Source organism: Ranitomeya variabilis, chromosome 7 (genome assembly GCF_051348905.1).
Source record: "Ranitomeya variabilis isolate aRanVar5 chromosome 7, aRanVar5.hap1, whole genome shotgun sequence".
In the NCBI taxonomy this organism is placed as follows: Eukaryota; Metazoa; Chordata; class Amphibia; order Anura; family Dendrobatidae; genus Ranitomeya; species Ranitomeya variabilis.
The window spans coordinates 216254449-216274608 of record NC_135238.1 but is presented as its reverse complement, the minus strand read 5'-3'; the positions used below and the strand labels follow the sequence as shown (position 1 = coordinate 216274608).

The following is a 20160-nucleotide window of genomic DNA, read 5'->3' as shown; positions in this document are numbered from 1 at the left end:
ACAAGGTGGCTCTTTTAGTTTATAACGGCTGGAGGGGGTGACAGTGGCCCTTTAACAGCAGCTCAGATTAGAGACCAGGTCAATGCCACACAGAGTTCTAGCAGCAGACACATCTCTACAACAACTGTTAAGAGGAGGCTTCGTGCAGCAGACCTTCATGGTAAAATAGCTGCTAGGAAACCACTGCTAAGGACAGGCAACAAGCAGAAGAGACTTGTTTGGGCTAAAGAACACAAGGAATGGACATTAGACCAGTGGAAATCTGTGCTTTGATCTGATGAGTCAAAATTTGAGATCTTTGGTTCCAACCACAGTGTCTTTGTGCGACACAGAAAAGGTGAACGGATGGACTCTACATGCCTGGTTCCCACCGTGAAGCATGGAGGAGGAGGTGTGATGGTGTGGGGGTGCTTTGTTGGTGACACTATTGGGGATTTATTCAACATTGAAGGCATACTGAACCAGCATGGCTACCACAGCATCTTGCAGCGGCATGCTATTCCATCCGGTTTGAGTTTAGTTGGACCATCATTTATTTTTAAACAGGACAATGACCCCAAACACACCTCCAGGCTGTGTAAGGGCTATTTGACCAAGAAGGAGAGTGCTGGGGTGCTACGCCAGATGACCTGGCCTCCACAGTCACCAGACCTGAACCCAATCAAGATGGTTTGAGGTGAGCTGGACCGCAGAGTGAAGGCAAAAGGGCCAACAAGTGCTAAGCATCTCTGGGAACTCCTTCAAGATTGTTGGAAGACCATTCCCGGTGACTACCTCTTGAAGCTCATCAAGAGAATGCCAAGAGTGTGCAAAGTAGTCATCAAAGCAAAAGGTGGCTACTTTGAAGAACCTAGAATATAAGACATAACTTCAATTGTTTCACACTTTTTTGTTAAGTATATAATTCCATTGCATGTCCACGTAGTATATTGCCCAGCCACGTAGTATATTGCCCAGCCACGTAGTATATTGCCCAGCCACGTAGTATATTGCCCAGCCACGTAGTATACAGCACAGAGCCACGTAGTATATTGCCCAGTAACGTAGTATATTGCCCAGTGACGTAGTATATTGGCCAGTCACGTAGTATATTGCCCAGCTACGTAGTATATTGCCCAGTGACGTAGTATACAGCACAGAGCCACGTAGTATATTGCCCAGTTACGTAGTATATTGCCCAGCCACGTAGTATATTGCCCAGCCACGTAGTATACAGCACAGAGCCATGTAGTACATTGCACAGCAACGTAGTATACAGCACAGAGCCACGTAGTATATTGCCCAGCTACGTAGTATATTGCCCAGTGACGTATGTCACAGGTTAAAAAAATAAAAAATAAACATATACTCACCTTCCGAGGGCCCCCTGTAGTCCTGTCGCCTGTGTGCGGTGCACGCGGCAGCTTCCGGTCCCAGGGTTGGTATGAGCGCAGGACCTTTGATGAAGTTGCGGTCTCATGACCGTGACGTCACGGCAGGTCCTTCTCGCGCAGGACCTGTGATGACGTCGCGGTCACATGATCGTGACGTTATGGCAGGTCCTTCTCGCACCGGAACCTGCAGGCGCGAGCGCATCGTCAGACTACGGAAGGTGAGAATAGCAGGTTTTTTTATTATTATTTTTAAAATTAGATCTTTTTACTATTGATACTGCATAGGCAGCATCAATAGTAAAAACTTGGTCACACACGGTTAATAGCAGCGGTAACGAAAGAGTGCGTAACCCGCGGCATAACGCGGTCCGTTACCGCTGGCATTAACCCTGTGTGAGCGGTGACTGACTGACTGGAGGGGAGTATGCGGGCAGTGGGCACTGACTGCAGGGGAGTAGGGAGGGACTAATCGGACTGTGCCTATCGCTGATTGGTCGCGGCAGCCATGACAGGCAGCTGGCGAGACCAATTAGAGACGCGGGTTTTCCGTGACGGAAGTTGCCGACAAAGACAGACAGGAAGACGGAAGTACATACATACATAATAAATATTATATATATATATATATATATATATATATATATATATATATATATATATATATATATATATATATATATATATATATATATTTTTATTTTTTTTTTTTCTATTTTTTTTAATTTATATCTCTATACACACACATTTTTATAGTGTAAATCTTGAAATGGAAACGTCATCAGAAAATTGACTTTTCTTAAATTAAAAAAAACAAACAGGTTTTTGTGTTAAAATGTATTTTGAACAAAAATGTTGGTCATTTTCTTTTCATGTCACAATTATCAAAAATAAAAATGTTAAATCTTGCAATTTTCACACTGGGGCTGGGACCGCGAGACAGACAGACGCCAATTTTTTAAATATACATGTAAATCAAAATCCCGATTTAAACAATAAGTTGTTTTCTGATTATCACTTCCCATTAAGAAATACATTTTCTATGCTCACTTGGTATGATGCATGCCAGCTACATCTAAAATAATAATTTTTTTTCCTACCTTCTACAAGTTGGCACGATCAAGACGCCAGACAAACAACAAAACACAAACAGTAACACAATCCCTAAAACTGGGTGACAGTTCGACCCCGAATTAAACACAAGGAACATTTTATAAGAGTTCAAAATAGCCGTGTGAGCCAACGCTTCTGAGAATGTCTGAGCCAGCAGAGTGGGGGGAAATAAATAAATAAGTGTCAACACGTGGTGCGAGACCGAAAACAGAAACAGCAGCTTACCGTTGCTAACCATGCGTCTGGCAACTTCCCACAGGACCAAGCCAAAAGCCCAAATATCAACTCTTTTGTAAGAGTCAAAACAGTCCACCTGGATGGTCTCATCTAGGACTTCAGGAGCCATGTACCGCTTGGTTCCGACTCGGGGGTTATTCCCGACGTCCAGCTGATTGGTTGATTGCGAGTGCATCACAGCCAATCCTGAAAGAGAAGAGCCCGGAGTCAGCCAATGGAGCGCAAGGAGGCGGGAGGCGCGGATTACAAAAAAAATTGGATTACATGAAACAGAGGGAGAGAATAGAATGTTACAGATATTCGATAAACTGATTGTTTTCGAGATTTCACACTACATTCATTATATTGCAGGTCTTTGCAGGAAACAAGCGCCAGGCTATTAATCCCTCTAGATTATTTTATGCGGAATTAAAGGAATTTTCACGGTATAATAAAATAAGATCGAAATTAATGTAAATGACAAAAATAAAGTAAGGGACATATTAAAGGCCACTTTTGACTTAAGTCGAACAAACCCTCCAACAACAGCGGGATCGTCCGACATTTAAAATTCATGGGGGCATCTCACCTGTCTGTCCCCCAACAGATAATGTTGGGGGTAACCAGCATTACTTTAAAAAATAACTAAAATATTAAAAGGGGTTGTCTGGCCTTAAAGTGACTGCAGACTTGTGAATCCTCACATCACATGCACTGTGAGGATCCTCCGGCGCCCGGAGCGGACAGTCGTGTCACCGCAAGTATGCGACTTGCTTGCATCCGGCCATATATCATATATCGACAAGACGTGTCCGAGCTCACAAGTCTAGTCTGCACCTGACCACATGTGTGCAAATCGCATACTTGCAGTCATGTGCCCTCTGCTCCCAGCGACGGAAAATCCTAACAGTGGGTATTGCATGCGAGGCTGGGATTCACAAGTCTGCAGTCACATAGAGCGACTGCAGACTTGTATCCCAAGTCTGGACAACCCCTTTAAGAGCTCTATAAAACAAAAAACTGTGGATTTTTTGTGCAACATTAAGTGACGTAAAATTACCCCCTGCCTTTTTTTTTTTTTGTTTTTGTCTTTGTCAGATATGCTCTACTATAGATCTCAATTTTTATATCCTTTAAGACATCAGAAGAGGAATGACTCTGCGGTAACCTTGCAGCCCCAAGATTCTTTTTGTGCCTTTAATTGGGGGAGGGTTTTAAAAATTTTGATTTCAAGCACTTTTTATTTTTTGCAACAAATTCATTATGCACTATTTTTACACCATTTTTTTTAATTTTTTTTTAATCCCCATCAATTAGTTTTTAGACAGTGGTTTTCGTTATACAGATGTTTTCGACTAATGCAACTTTTTTGCAAAGTAATTTTTTTTTTTTTTATTTGGGCAGCGGAATACTTGGAACATCTTACAGCTCGTTGAAAGTATTGTGAACATTTACAATAAAAAAAAAAAAACAGGAGCACATTTTTCTTTTATGCCAAATACATAAAAAATATGCGCTATTTTGATTATTGTGGTGCAAACTAGTGAAAGCACACACAAAATAGACTTAAATAGCTGCTGTTGATGCATGAGGGTCAGTTTGAACCCACAGTCTTGTTTTTTCTTTAGTTTTTTTTTGGTCTTCCATATGTAAAGTTCTGCGGAATATGTTGGCGCTATAGAAATAAAATTATAATCATCAAAACCCAAGGAAGCATAATAACAGGAATAATTACTGCCATCTAGTGGCCATTCAGAGTATTAAAACTAGATAATGTATATGAAAATAATGAAGAAAATTTTTTTTTTTCCCAGCTGCGGTTTATCGCTTAATTGACAATATGATTGCATCTTGATCAGCATAACTGAGCAAAACTATTCTGGGGACAATCCAAAGCAAATTATGGAGCTGGTCTTCTTATAGCAAAATGGATAAAACACACTTTGAAGACTATTTTGGTCACACTCCTGGGAAGGTTACCTAGATCGGCTATGCAGCACTGTCCGTTCTTCTTAACTAGAATATTCTTGCTTTTTAAATCCCGGTGAGCGATGGCAGGCTTCCCCTGTGTACCGAATATCTCCACGTGTAAATGTGCTAATCCGCTGGCTATGGAAAGGACGACTCGGAGACAGGTCACCGTGTCCAACGTGGTTACTTGCAAGTAATCGTAGAGGGATCCCATTTCATGGTAGTGCGTAATTAGCCACAACTGCGTGCTGGAGTTTCTGGAAGTCATATCTGAGGCAATGAAACCTGGTAAGAAAAGCAGCGAGAATCAGACGATTCCACGGGATCCTATTTCACAACACGTATGACGAGTTTACTGGGATTAGAAAAAAATAAAGGCTGTTTTATCAACATCCAATTACACTTTTTATCCATGGATTGTGTTTGATAATGCGGCATTAACTACGCTGCAATACCTAAAGCAGCCATGTATAAAGGGTGGCGCCGTTACTGACATTTCAAAACGTTGCTAAAACTAAATTGATTTCCATTGCAGAATTCGACAGACATCGTAGAGAGTCAAATTCATAGGGCTCTATGTAGAGATTCATTTTTGCATTTGTGGGGCTTCGCAAAAGTCTCCAAAATTTAAAGAGCCCCATTTATACTTCTAATATGATTGGCTTCTCAGGCACGCGATAAGCTTAAAAGGGGCTAATCCGTCACTGGCCAAGCTCTGAATAATGACCCAAAGAGGTGGGGGAAAAAAATAAAGGGTAAAATTGATACTCGCCTCTCGGAATGGCACCGCTCCTCTGCGCTCAGTGCCGTTTTTCCCCGCAGTCTCCTGACATCACCATCCGGCAGTGACATCACGTGAGCAATGCAGCCAATCAGCATCCTCTGATCAGCCGCGGGATTCACATTTCACGAATGATGAGATTTATTTCAATCAGGTGAAAAGTGAATGTTGCAGCTGATGAGTGGCCGCTCACATGATGCTGGATGTTGATGACCGGTGGTGGACACAGCAATGGATACAGATGAGAGGGCCATTAATAAGGCTGGGAGTGGGCGTATGAGGCGGGCTCAGAGAGGAGGCCACTCCATACCAGGCAGATAATCGCTGCCTCCAACAGCCGCGGGTGGAGCACAATCTGTGATGGCATCATTCACAGTGCCACCATGGAGATGCACCGTTCAACATGACCGTGAGCTGTGGTGCAATTACAAAAGTACCTGTGGCACCCCGTTAATAACCAGAAACTGTGTTTCAAAGGAGACTAAAAAAAAGTGAAAAGTAAAAAATAAATAAATAAACATGGTTTTCAATATTTAAAAAATAAAAGCCACCACCTTTCCCTTCATTAAAAGTATTAAAAAAATTCAAACAAATTCTGTATCAGTGCATCCCAAAAAGTCTGATCTATCGCAATATAAAATACACTATTTTTTTTTCCTTTTTTGGGAGGTGGGGCTGAATTCCACCCAAAAAAAAAAAAAAAAAACACAGAAGAAGTGATCATAAACATCACATCTATTCCAAAATGGTTTTAATAATGTTTGTCCGTCCTAAAAAAAAAAAAAAAAAATATTCATCAAAAAATTCAAACAAAGTGGGCAGCTTGCTTTATTTCTGATAAAATCACAGTTTTATCAGCTGGAGATGACTAGCACTGGTAACCCTGCAGCCAGGTAGTCCTCCATATTCATTCATGGGCTCTGTATTATGACTCCACCACTTATTGGCAGAAAGCGGTCAAGCAATGGTTTGGGACGTGGTAATCCAGAGGGCAGAATTCCAACTACTGATAGATCTGCAGCAGATAAAACAGGGATTTTATCATACCTGCAGCAAGCAGCCCAGTAAGTGTATCCGCTGGAATCAGGGTATCTGCCCCTACATCATGTTGCTCTCATATGGGGTAGCAAATTGAGTGTCAGGGTGCTAAAAATAATGCAAATGCATAAACAGAGGATATCTATGTACAGAACCAACCATAAAAGTGCAAAAATACAAGAACAAGAAAAAAAAAATAAGTAAGACAAACCCTAAGAGAAGCAGCATTTTATTCCATAGACGTCTAATCCCTGGGCTAATCTCAGTAACCAAGTGTGGCATATTTAAGAGCTGAATCTCAAGTACAGACTCATTCTGCACCTCGCCTCCCGTTTCCTGGTACGCTTGGTGTTAAAACCTAAATCCCACTATTAAAAAGTGAGAACCAGCAGCAGTACACAATCATGCCCAGACAGTAAGATCCTGCTTGTAAAATAGGGCGACAAAGTGGAGCGGAGATTATACTGAACGCGAGATCTGAGCCCAGGGCACTGCGGAGACACTCCAGTCTGCAGATTTTCTTTGGAGGGTGGTGATGATACGTTTCCGGAACCTAAGTGCAGGCAGCGATTTCTTGCTTTGCTGCTCTGCTGTCTGAACATGCAAGGATATTTATAGGGAATAAAGGAAAATCTAATGAGAAGGAGAAGAAAACAAAAATGTCTGGAATGCTGGGATGGGTTAAACAAAAGGATGAAGGTGTGAAGTCGGTTCAGTAAACAGAAGCCTCGAGTCTTGGCCCAGATAATGGGCGGAGGATGACATGACCTTGGGTTAGAGGGAAAAGTGGGGCAGGTCAGTTAAGGGGTATAAAAAGATAGGTTAGGGGGAGGGCATTTGTCAATCCCGCTCATAGAAACCAGTTTTACAGTCCCGCTCACCCTCCCTAATTTTTTAAATAAAGGGTGGTTTTATTGGGTTATGGTGGCCTGGGGAGCTTGGATGTCCTTGAAGTCTGCTCTAAATTGCTCCGGGTCACTCATCCAAGTTATGTCTCCCTTCATTTGTTGAAAAATTTTACCAGTGGTTTTTTTTGAGACCCTTGACATGGGAATGCTGGTTCCCCAAAGTCTGGAGAAATGAGAAAGAACTGTTGTGGTTATGGTGCTCCAGAGACCCCAGATGTCTTCTTTAGCTTGGTTGGTTGTCAAAAATAGAAGGGACCCCACGCCATTATTTTTTTAATTATTTATTCAAAAAATTAAAAATACAGCATGGCGACACCTCTATTCTTGATAACCAGCTTTGCTAAAGCTGGTAGTTGCAGTCCGCAGCTGTCAGTTTTGCCAGGCTGGTTATCAAAAATACAAGTGAACCAACATAATGTTTTATTTATTCATAGCTCAGGTGGCGGCTGATGAATATTCTCATCAGTCGCTGCCTGCTCTCAAAGTTTTCAGTTGAAAAGAACTCTCAACATTCTCCCCTGCTATTGCTGATCGCAGTGTGTGCAGGGAACAATGATGTGAGCTGTCTTCAGCATCCAGCGCTGGGGGATCAGTGCGAACAGTACTGCTGATTCCCAGGTGATGGTACGTGTGATACTGACTGGTTGCCACATGTATTTAAACACACTTTTTTTTAGTACCGAAAATATCAGGACGTGTGAAAGATACCTAAGGCAGTGTTTGCTCCTGCTGCTGCTCCTGGTGTCTGTCATTACATCAGCAGCACTGCAGCCGCTCACTGACAGCAGACCTAGGGAAGCCGTGAAAAGCATAGTGCCATTTTTAACTAAACCGCAGGGGGTTTTGACACCTAAAAACACTTTTTACTATCATCTTCATGTTCTCTCTGGTCATGATGTGCAGCACAAGAAGTAGGGAGTACTGCACCTTAGAATAACGCAGCAGGATTGAGTTCACCAAGTGGCAAACGTAGCTCACACCCAGTTCACCAAAGCCGTAAAATATATATATTTTTTTTTTTTTCAAAAAAGGCATTAAAATCTAAATTTTTTACTTTTCACTGAAATTATTTCAAGAAATATGAGGCTTCCAGCTGGCAATGCCCATGCATATCAATTAAAAAAAGCGGAATGCTCACCAGATTGACAGAGCCAAGGCTCGGGGAGCTGTAGATTGGTACTTTTCCATTAACAGTAGTTGCTATTAAACAGTTACTAAAACAAGGAGCTGCCTCGCATTCCCATCAGCTATAGCCATCTGGCGAGAATGCAGGACGGGCTTCTGCTAATTAAATCCTCACTCTCCCAAACTGAACGCTCAACCATCTTCCCAAAAGAGCAGGCCAAGAATCCCGAGACACTCGCAATAACCCATCTACAGTTGGCGGTAGGACGCGTCCAAGATTCCGGATGTCATGGACTTAATGCAGCAAAGCCTTTAGTCTGCAGCAGACAGCGAACTTGCGTACGAGCGTATGTGTTACCACGCCGGGGAACGCTTACCTAGAATGTTTTCATGTCTTAACAGCACCGTGTTGTACAATTCAGTCTCCCTGAACCAGGACTTCTCGTCTCGTGACGAGAAGATCTTTACCGCGACGCTTTCTCCTTGCCAATGGCCTCGCCATACTTCTCCGTAACGACCCTTACCTGGAAAAAAAAAAATAAAAAAATAAAAACAATTTATATTTTTTGCAACTCACCGAGCCATCCTAATGGGTTCACATTTAATGCCATGCACATAAAATTAAATCTAGTTGACGCTTTGCATTTTTAGCTTTCAAATATGGCAAATAAAGCCATTTCCATAAAAAGGGTTAATGAAGCGTCAATCAGACTTGTCATTCATATAGAACCCATCAGATATGGAGACAGAGGGTTTGACATTGGTTTTATGGGACTTAAAAGGGGTTGTCATTGGTGATGAGTGAATGTGCCAAGACAGTGTTAGCCGAGCATGCTCGTGTGCTGGCCAAGTGACTTTGACGTGCTTGAAGAATATGTTCGAGTCCCGGTGGCTGCTCAACAGCCACAACACATGCAGGGATTGCCTAAAACAGGTAATCCATGCATGTGTTGCGCTGTCGAACAGCCACCGGGACTCTGACGTGCTTGAAAAATATGTTCAAGTCACTCGGCTAGCACAAGAGGATGCTCGGCTAACACTATCTTCGCACATTCGCTCATCAATAGTAGCTGCACATTGACAAGGAAGAAAGACCGAGTTAAAGTCAGAGCCTCTTCATCCCCCATTTTGTGCATTAGGTGACACTAAAACAAAAGTTTATCTCTGCCATGATCTGCAGGACGACACACGAAATAAAAAAAAACTCAACCTCCTATGAACAGTGGAAACCCAATCCTCAGTAATGGCGCTCCAGCATTGTAATCTGAACCTCTTGGCACTGTCACATATTTCAAAAAGGCAATGAATGGTAATACGTCTTACATTATCACTCCGTGTCAGCAAACCCTGAACCCTCCTGCCAAGAATTTTATAAACTGACACTCGTTAAAATGTTGGAGCTTTGCACAATAGAAAAATCCTTGCAGGTATACAGTAGTGAAAGAAGCCGGGACCGTGCCAGCGCTTTGTTACAGGACTTGGCTGCTCAGCGCGTCCTTCATAAAGCGGTGGAATAGAATGCAGCTTTTGTGTCAGCGCTTGTTCTGACTTTACCTAAAACTAGGGCTGGCGTCATGAAGAATCAGGACTTTCAGGTGCAACGTGCAGAAATCCAGAACACGTAAAAGTTATCCTATTAAAAAACAACTATTTTAAAAGTTCTTTACTTTAAAAAAAAACAAAAAACAGGCCAAATGCTATTTAGATAATTCAGATCTGTGAAGTATGTAAATAGCAGTGCATCCTTCCATATATCTTCTGCCTGAGCCACAACTTGCAATAATTTGGAATCTTTTTAATAGAAACGCAATTAATTTTTTTTTTGCCATGGCTCAAGAACATTGTACTCTAAATTAATATTTTCATTGACTTGGCGTTGTATGATGCTTACATAAAATATCTCGCTTTCTTTTGAAAAGTGCTAAATGATTTGCTTGAATGGGGTTAAATGGTTTTGTTAACAAAAAATAAACAATTTGCAGGATCCTGGTCTAGTGGCAACTTTGATAATCCGTGACTACAGTATCAGACTCCCGCCAATCTCTTCCTACGGCCGAGATCACACGTACGAGAAACTTGCACAAGTCTCTCGCATCAATTCCCGACACTGCCGCCGGCACTCGGGACTGGAGCGCTCAGCTGCATAGAAATACATGCAGCCGCACACTACGGTCCCAGGAATTGAGATGTGAGACTTGTGCGAGTTTCTCGCACACGTGATGCCAGACTACCTGCTGGTATTCCCGATGCCTCTTCCGATTAGGCGGTCTGGACCAACCCCATTGCGGTGACATCACTAGTGATGAGCCAATATACTCGTTACTCGAGATCTCCCGAGCACACTCGGGGGTCCTCCGAGTATTCTTTAGTGCTCGGAGATTTAGTTTTCATCGCCGCAGCTGAATGATTTACATCTGTTAGCCAGCATAAGTACATGTGGGGATTCCCTAGCAACCAGGCAACCCCCACATGTACTTATGCTGGCTAACAGATGTAAATCATTCAGCTGCGGCGATGAAAACTAAATCTCCGAGGACTAAAAAATACTCGGAGGACCCCCGAGCGTGCTCGGTAAATCTCAAGTAACGAGTATATTGGCTCATCACTAGACGTGACCCATGCATGATTTCATATCAGGCTCACTAATGAGAAGAGGCGCCGGGTATGCCAACAGGTAGAAGGACGTTTGCAGGACTCTGGTTCAGAGGTCACAGACTACCAAAGTGGCCGGAGGACCAGAATCCAGTGAATCTTTGTGATTAATGCTAGTAAATACCCTACTAAGGCATAGAGGATAACCCAGCATTCAGGACCCCATTTATAAGTAAAACAACTATGAATAGTATCTTTCTGCTGAAACCAATATATCTATGCATTAGGCCATATTACCCCACTAGTTTTACAGTCCGTGTACAGACCGCGATTTCTGGACCAGCCATCAGTCTCCAAACCCCAGTGGTGTAGCTAGAGTTCCATGGACCCTGATGCAAAAAAAAAACCCAAATGGATTCTGGACCCCATCTACATGCTAGTTAGATGTATTAGCCCTTGTAGCGTTCCAAACCCTATAAATACACAAAAGTGTTGCCCTCCCCTATAATGTACAAATGACCCCATCCTGTGCCCCTTCCAGTAATAATGTCCATCACCCAGGCCCATCCTGTAATAATGTTCCCTGTTCTGCAACAGTTTGTAACACATTTAAAAAGATAAAATAATAAATAAAATAATAAAAAAAAATCTTTGTAACTTCTTCCACAACGTGCAGCGTTCTCTTCTATAGCCGGCAGCTGCATTCTACGCGCATGCCTGCTATGGGTGACGCATGACATCACCGGTACGTGCCGCCTCTGATCGGCCGGCAGGGTGTATCGCAGTGCAGGGAGCTGGCGCAATACACTTCAGCTAGCGCACATCCAGCTGTATAGGAATATTACACACATTGCTGGGTTTTCCTGCAAATTGAAGGGGTTTTTTTTTTTTTTTTTTCCAAATACTTTTTATTGGGAAGGGTTTTTTTTTAGTTATGACACACCCAATGTATAGCTTTAAAGTCTCACATTTAACATACAGAAAAAAAAAAAAAGAGAATATAAAAAAAATAAGTGGACCTTGGTCATTCTCATCCATAACATTACCAAAAAAAAAAAAAAGAGAAAAAAAAAAAAAAAGGTACTAACCAACACATTCCGCAAGGGTAATCTGGCGAGCCACTGTTCTCTGGACCAGAAACGGAAGCCCAGACCCGCTGCCAGACGTACACGAGTGATCCAGCAGATCCTAGAGAAATATTAAAGATGACAAATTTTGCTTTCTGCATTTGATGAGTAAGAAAAATGCACAAAAGTCACTATCAAATGGAATGGCAAGAAGCATGACAAACTGAGTGATCATTCTTTCTTGCCACTAGGCGGCAGCACTGTACATTCTACTCTTGACAAAAACATTAACATAAATATTTAAATAAACTGCTAGAAATGATGAGGATTAGACAAAAACGATAGGACGTCTTTTCCTTCATTTTACTAGCACATATTTCATCTAGCGTGGCTTGTAGGAACTAACTTTTGTATTTTACTAGAAAGAACAGAAAATTTTTTTTTTAGTTTCTCGAGAGTTTATTTTACCGTTCTCTACATAAACAACAAAGTTACAGAGATGAAACTTCACCCATCATATAAGTGTGTTATGTTTAGATTGAGGATGGATCGCTTATTTAAACACGCTAATCCAGTTATATATGAGCATTCTTCTACCCATTCGGGCACGTATTCTTGTCCATAGGGGGAGGTATTACAGCAGGAAGTATTAATACTTAAAGGATTTTACCATCCAAATATTTATTGTATATCCACAGAGGCCCCACCAGTGGGGCTCTTGTCTTATCTATCGGTAGAACAGGGTATACAGACCCGTTGGAACAATTTCCATAAACTTCAAAGGAGAATTGAAAGCATGCATTATAAGCTATGGGAGGTATGGAATGGAAAGCATTGAGCAAGGAGCCAGAAATCTCCAATACAGTTGCGTGAAAAATGTTTGCCCCCTTCCTGATTTCCTATTCTTTTGCATATTTATCACACTTAAATGTTTCGGATCACCAAACAAATTTAAATATTACACAAAGATAACAAGTAAACATAAAATGTAAAATTTTAAATGAAGGTCTTAATTGTTAAGGGAAAAAGAAATCCAAACCTACAGGGCCCTGTGCGAAAAAAAAAGTGTTTGGCCCCTAAACCTAATAACTGGTTGGGCTGCCCTTAACGGCAACAACTGCAATCAAGCGTTTGCGATCACTGGCAAGGAGTCTTTTAGAACGCTCGAGGAATTTTGGCCGCTCATCTTTTGCAGAATTGTTGTAATTTAGCCACATTGGAGGTATCCAAGCATGAACCGCCTTTTTAAGATCATGCCACAGCATCTCAATCAGATTATGGTCAGAACTTTGACTAGGCCACTCCAAAGTCTTAATTTTGTTTTTCTTAAGCCATTCCGAGGTGGACTTGCTGGTGTGTTTTGGATCATTATCCTGCTGCATAACCCAGGTGCGCTTCAGCTTGAGGTTACAAACAGATGGCCGGACATTCTACCTCAGGGTTTTTTGGTAGACAGCAGAGTTCATGGTTCCATTTACCAGAGCAAGTCTTCCAGACTCTGGAGCAGCAAAACAGTCAGAGACCATCACACAACCACCATATTTTACTGTTGATGTAATGTTCCATTTCTAAAATTAGGTGTTATTTCTACGCCAGATGTAGTGGGACATACACCTTCCAAAAAGTTCGACTTTTGTCTTGTCAGTCCACAGAGTACTCTCCCAAAAGTCTTGGGGGATCATCAAGATGTTTTCTGGCAAAACTGAGACAAGTCTTTATGTTCTTATTGAGTGGTTATCGTCTTGGACCTCTGCCATGCAGGCTATTTTTGCCCAGTCTCTTTCTTATGGTGAAGTCTTGAACACAACACTGACCTTAACTGAAGCAAGTGAGGCCTGCAGTTCTTTGGATGTTGTTGTGGGGTCTTTTGTGACCTCTTGGATGAGTCATTGGGTAATTTTTGTTTGGCCGGTGACTTCCGAGAAGATTCACCACTTTCATATTTTACCATTTATGGATAATGGCTCGCGCTGTGGTTCGCTCGAGTCCCAAATCTTTAGAAATTACTTTATAACATTTTCCAAACTCATAGATCTAGAGTACTTTGTTTCTCATGTGTTTCAGAATTTCTTTGGATCGCGGCATGATGTCTAGCTTTTGTGGAACTTTTGGCCTACTTCACTTTTAAGTGATTTCTTGTTTGAGAACAGTTGTGGTAGTAATCAGGCCTGCGTGTAGCTAGGGAATTTGAACTCCGCTTACCAAAGATATGATAAAACACAGTTAATTTATGGGAGGTGCTCAATCATTTTTTCACACAGGGCCCCGTAGATTTGTATTTATTTTTCCCTTAATAAAGATGTTCATTTAATTGCATTTACTTGTGTTATATTTGTCTAATATTAAAATTTCTTTGCTGATCAGAAACATTTAAAGTGTGAGAAAACTGCAAAAGAATAGGAAATAAGAAAAAGGGGCAAACACTTCCACACAGCTGTATATGAATTATCCCTTTATGGGGTTAGTCCAGAGTGCTTTTATTTGATCTAGAAGAATTGCCTCCCATCATTGGGCTACTTCTGATACTACAGCACATCCTCCTTCACTATAATAGGTCTGGTGTTAAAAGGAGTCTTTCAGCACAAAATGACCGTTCAAAGCAAGCTCAGACGCTCAGGGGCCCCCTTTTCATGGCCTAATGGCTCATTGCAACTTTCCCACCTACTTGTTTTCCATTTATCTTTACCCTTCTCTTCCTAGATCTGGCCTTATGAGAAGCACAGAAGGGAGATAGATGGAAAAGGTTTAGTGAAGGTAGAAAGATTGACATCCGTTTGGCCACACCAAGGGTGCACTGTCCAACTGTGCTTGGTTTGAACAGTCATTTTGTTCTGACACACTCCATTTATTTTTTTGGTGCAGAATGAGTTCTGAATCACAAATATTTAAGGTGCTCAGATGTAAACAATAGATAAACTTCGGCATTCAAAGAATATGATTCGTAAAGAATTTTTAATCGAAAAGACCAAAAAAAGGAACAAAAGTTCATCCAAAGAAAAAATATATAATATTCATAGGACAATTTGGCCTAGCAAGGCCTTCAAGAAATTTCTGTGTACATAATAGATACAAAAAAATTGACACATTAACATAGTAGATCAAAAGAAAGTATAAACATAAACACTAGAATTGCTTCTAGTGTTTATACATTCTTTTGATCTACTATGTTAATCTATTATGTACACAGATAATTCTTGGAAAAGGCCTTGCTAAGCCGAAACGGCGTGTGAATATTATCAGTTTTATCTTTGGATGAACCTTGTTCCATTTTTGGTTCTTTTTGGTTAAAACATACTTTACAAATCATTCTTTGAGTGCCAAAGTTTATCTACCAAAACAATCCATTTATTTTTTTACACGGAAAATGTGTAAGAGCAGAGTAGCTTCTAGGAAAAATAGAGAGTTTACTTTTTTAAATAAATAGGTAAAATGAGTCGGAAAACGACAATCACTTTTTGAAATCTAAAACGTGCTTACAGCAGTTATAGCTTTCCTTCCCCCGCTATTCTTAGCAGCATCCACAGAGAAGCGTTTTACCCAACCACTAATGAGCTCAAGTATCTTTTCTCAAAAGTGAAAATTCAGAGTTTAGGAGTCCAGAAAAAAAAAAAACTTACGGCAAGCGTGCTATCCCCCACATTGGATGCGATCAGCCCGTCTATAGTCCCGTACTCTGCGTCTCGAGTGCTCAATCGTTCCATGTGACGTTGCTGAATTTTTCGGAAGACCAGCAGGGCCACAACAGAAAGCACCACCAGAACAATGACAGGAGCCAGGACAAATATCGCTAGGGTCTCCACGCTGTAATTTAACGCCTCGCCATGCAGCGACTTCCCTAGATAAAATAGGAAATAATATTCAGTGACTTTGTATGAGAAAGTCGTGTGGCACAGAGCGCAATAACTTCGATTTCACACAGTTCTATATAGCAGTGAAGAGTCCTTGAAAGATCGAGCTTTCACCTCTGTTACATTAATGCAATTATCCATTAAAATTGCTGTGACGCTGGCTTGTAAACGGTGTCGGGGATGCATGATCCTTACTATGGAATGTGCGCCCTGTATATTTTGTATAGTTTTTGCATTATTTTTGTCAGCACATAGAGCAACGGGACAATGAACACGCTATGAAGTGTCTGCGGCGTTCAATGCCGTGTGGAATGAGAAGGCGCCTTCCAACATTCATGATCGGAGGACAGACGCAAGTCTCGTGACCCAAACTCAACAGTCACTGGCATATACGAGGGTGTCGAGTTCAAGTTAGATTATCCCCGGCCGGTTAGTACATAGCGGTCCATACTCTGACCAAGAATGCCGGATGTGTCAAGCTGGCGTAAGAGAAACCCCTATAATAAGTTGAGAAAGTGATGAGCGAACGTGCTCGGACGAGATGTTATTGGAGCATGCTCATGCGCGGTTAGAGCGTCTTTGGTGTGCTCCAAAAATATGTCCGAGGATGTCAGGATGCAGCAAACCCATGTAGTAAAGATGGCGGCAACACAGGTCTTATTAGTATTTTGCACCATCTTTACTACATGGGGGTGTGCATTCGTTCAGAGACCTGGGCAGGTAAACACTGCTGCCCCTTTTCTGCTCTATTAATTCTTGAATTGTTGGAGGATTTGTAGTCCTCTTTTTGCGGCTTTGCTATTAAGTTCCAATTAAACCCCTTATCCCAGCACATTCACTCATCACTAATGCTAAATAATCAATTCTGAGCTCGAAACCAGAGCCCAATGAAATGAATGGGGGACTATGTTATACATAGGCTCTCAAAAGGAGGAATGGTTTTCCTTGTAGAATGCGCCAATCTGCTGTAAGGAGACTTCTAGGACATGCAATGCTCCACTGGGAAATTAAAAATGCAAATATCAAAATATATTTGCACATGTAATATATAATCAAAGTGGAATGCAACAAAGCAGGAGCCGCAGTCTGCAGAATCTTTGTGCTTCAATTCATAAAAAGAGGTGACGGAGCCCTGATTGGGCATATACTAAGGGGTTAGCAGCTGTTGTAAGCCAAATTATCATTTTGCTGACAACCATCTAACATTACTTTTATTGGGGCTTTAATGGCATGTTGGTCGCCGTCAAGTGGTCTCAACAGCAAATTTACGGTAACTTAGACATGGACTAATAATGGAGTAGGAGATACAGCGCTGCATAAGCAGTGGAGGCACATAATTTGTCATTAAAAGTCCAGAAAAGGTGGATGATAAAAGACTGCCACATTGGTCAACACACAAGTTTCCCCCAAGTCAGATATGCATGAGCTTATAACAATACATTCTCTCCGAACCTGTCTGAAGATGACAATTCAAAGACCTAAACTGGCTACGTTGAGGTTTGAAGGCCACATGTAAGCATTCGTGAAACACAGTCCAAGTACAGTTTGCGATGCCTGGACTGGCCGCGAGTCTCCTTATCGGACCTCGGCAGCCTTGTATTTGCCCGTTAGGTTGTCGAGTTTGGGTTAGAAGACTCACGGATGATCTAGACACCATGGTCCGAAAACTGGAAAAAATAAGACATTCGAGAAACACAATCCAAGGGAAAGGGTCCTAAAATGAAGAGAAAGAAGATATTCCCTTCTGGATGTGTCGATGACTCCATTTACGAAGCATAACAACACAACAGAGATAGAGGTTAATCGTTTTGTTTTTTTTCTTTACTTGGGAGGATAATGTAGTTAACAAGAAGTGACAGTTTTATATTGAAGAGTAATTGAGGAATGTTTTATTCCTCGGAGTAGATTATATACTTGTGCTACCTCCTGGGTTGTCAACGCAGACAGCAAATTATGGAAATAATTTAGCGCCGAAGGATGTAAATAACCAACGTTAATCATCTTACTAAGGCTTCTTTCACACTTCAGTTGTTTGGCGTCAGTCTGCTCCGACATAGTGACGGATCAACGGATCCGTCACAATTGTTGAGAAAACGGTTCTAACGGATCCGTTTTTTTTTTACGGATCCGTTACTTGGGGGTTGTCTGGGAAAAGTATCTACTTTTTGGAGCATGCGCAATTGAAAAAGCGGATTGGGGCGACAGATCCGGCGAAATGACGGTCGCCACGGATCCGTCGCCCATAGGCGGCCATTCTATGGAATGGCGGACGCGACGGATCCGTCGCGAACCGCCATTTTGGCGCAGACAAAAAACGTTATAATGTCCGTCTATGTGTAGATGATGTCCTCCCAATTTCGACAGATCCGTCACATGGCGGATGGAACGGACGACCATCCGTCACAATCCGTCGCTAATGCAAGTCTATGGGAAAACAGCGGATCCGCCCCCAAAAAGTGGCGGATCCGCTATTTGATGAAAACGGCGGATTCAAACTGACGCCAAACAACTGAAGTGTGAAAGAGGCCTTAGAAACAGGATACAGACTTCCGAAACCTCTGCGTCTTCAGCGAGCAACGGCACGGCAAATACAAAAGTGATGCCACATACGGGAAGAAAATGGCCACAAAAGGTGGGGGAGGGGTGTCCGAAAATGTTGTAGAACAGTGTTTTTTTTTTCTTTTTATAAATGCAGATAACTCTGGAGCATTTATATTTGCGCTGGCGCCAATTTTTTTGCTTGACACGGTTGTATTTGTCAGTGTCAAAATTAGCCAAAACTTAACATTGTCGCGTAAAGTACGATATATTTATGACTGCATAAACAAATGTTGAAATTTCGATTACAAATCAGCCATTTTTATAAAAAAAAAAAAAAAAAAAAAAGGATGTGGAGCAAATACGTTAATGTTGCAGCCATATTTAACATGCATAGAAATTTTACGATTCTGTGCGACATTTGACATCTTGTTCTATTTTTTCCTAACATTGGTAATGTACCAATCAAAATGTATTAAAAGCTATATATTTTAATGACATTCGTGACAGGTATGAAAACGAACATGTACCACCACGATTACAAAGCTGTGACGGCGCAAAGTGGCACCAAAATTTGAGTGATTTGTCAGAAATACAGAGTGGCAGAATTTAAGAGTACACTAGCTTTGCACAAATTTTTGAGATATTAGGGCCAACAATCTTTAGGATAGGCGTTTGTCGCATTAGAAAGGGCTCTTCAACGAGGCCTAGTTCTCAGAGGAACACTGTCTGTTGCCCATAGCAACCAGAGCCCGGCTTGCTTTCAAAACAGCCTTCGTAAAGTGAAAGCTGCTCTGTGATTGGTTGCTGTGGGCAATAAAGTCAATATATAAATATACCGTATATACCACACACATAGCTCCATTACTTTCTTACCACATTTGCAGGCTATGACTCCATGGCAACAGTAGGTCAAACACGTGTAGTGGCGAATCTAGGCCTACTGGGGCCTTTTACCCCCTTTCCTACATGTTTATGGGTGGACGTTCTCCTGACATCAGCACTGACATAAAGCAAAGATTTGACGAGCCTCTACTGTGCCTAGAGATAAGTGGCGCAAGAGGCTGCCATTTTCCCTTTCCCCATACCATTCCCATTCTCATTTGATCATACATATTTATGATGGACTCTGCAGACATTTTTCAGGCAGCCATGTATATTTTATGACAAGATTATTACAGTACAACGTGCATATAGGAAAGAGAGGAAATATAACCTTTACTTGGCAAGTACGCTGTGATGTTCATGTTACAGAGGTCACTCTGACAGCACTCCACCGCCTGGTCAGGGGACGGAGGGGTCTTGCAGGTCATTCGGCCTTGCTCGTAGACTTGAAAGCAGCCTTTCTGAGAAACCAGTAGACCGTCGTTTATACTGAGGGAGGCGAAGCATTGCTGTCCGTAACAGTGGTCTCCACTGCCGCAGGAGATCCCCTCGCACACACATCTATATTGGGCAGAAGTCACCTTTACCTCCTCATCTGTAGATAGAAACCAGAGTATTAGTATCATCATGAATGATCCTGATCACGGACAGAACGATAGCGGGTGCAGTCGAACCCACCATTACCCAGTAACCTAGGGTGGCCCAAAA

At 41.8% G+C, this 20160-nt stretch overlaps 1 protein-coding gene and 1 long non-coding RNA gene across 5 annotated transcripts in view; one reads left to right on the top strand and one right to left on the bottom strand.

The window, feature by feature from the left end:
- ACVR1 (activin A receptor type 1) overlaps positions 1-20160 on the bottom strand; it is an 84739-nt gene that overhangs the window by 10058 nt on the left and 54521 nt on the right. For 2 of the 4 annotated variants that reach the window (XM_077272922.1, XM_077272919.1), the window contains exons 3-8: positions 19784-20047; positions 15799-16016; positions 12203-12302; positions 8900-9046; positions 4680-4955; positions 2709-2906 (exon numbers count right to left, since the gene is read on the bottom strand). In XM_077272922.1, coding sequence (XP_077129037.1) covers positions 2709-2906; positions 4680-4955; positions 8900-9046; positions 12203-12302; positions 15799-16016; positions 19784-20047 — 1203 coding nt within the window. The remainder of the gene's footprint in view (positions 1-2708; positions 2907-4679; positions 4956-8899; positions 9047-12202; positions 12303-15798; positions 16017-19783; positions 20048-20160) is intronic. The other 2 variants (XM_077272923.1, XM_077272920.1) reach the window with 1 other exon arrangement.
- LOC143784536 (uncharacterized) overlaps positions 19432-20160 on the top strand; it is a 36870-nt gene continuing 36141 nt past the window's right edge. The window contains exon 1 of the long non-coding RNA XR_013217806.1: positions 19432-19474. This is a non-coding gene — a long non-coding RNA (uncharacterized LOC143784536). The remainder of the gene's footprint in view (positions 19475-20160) is intronic.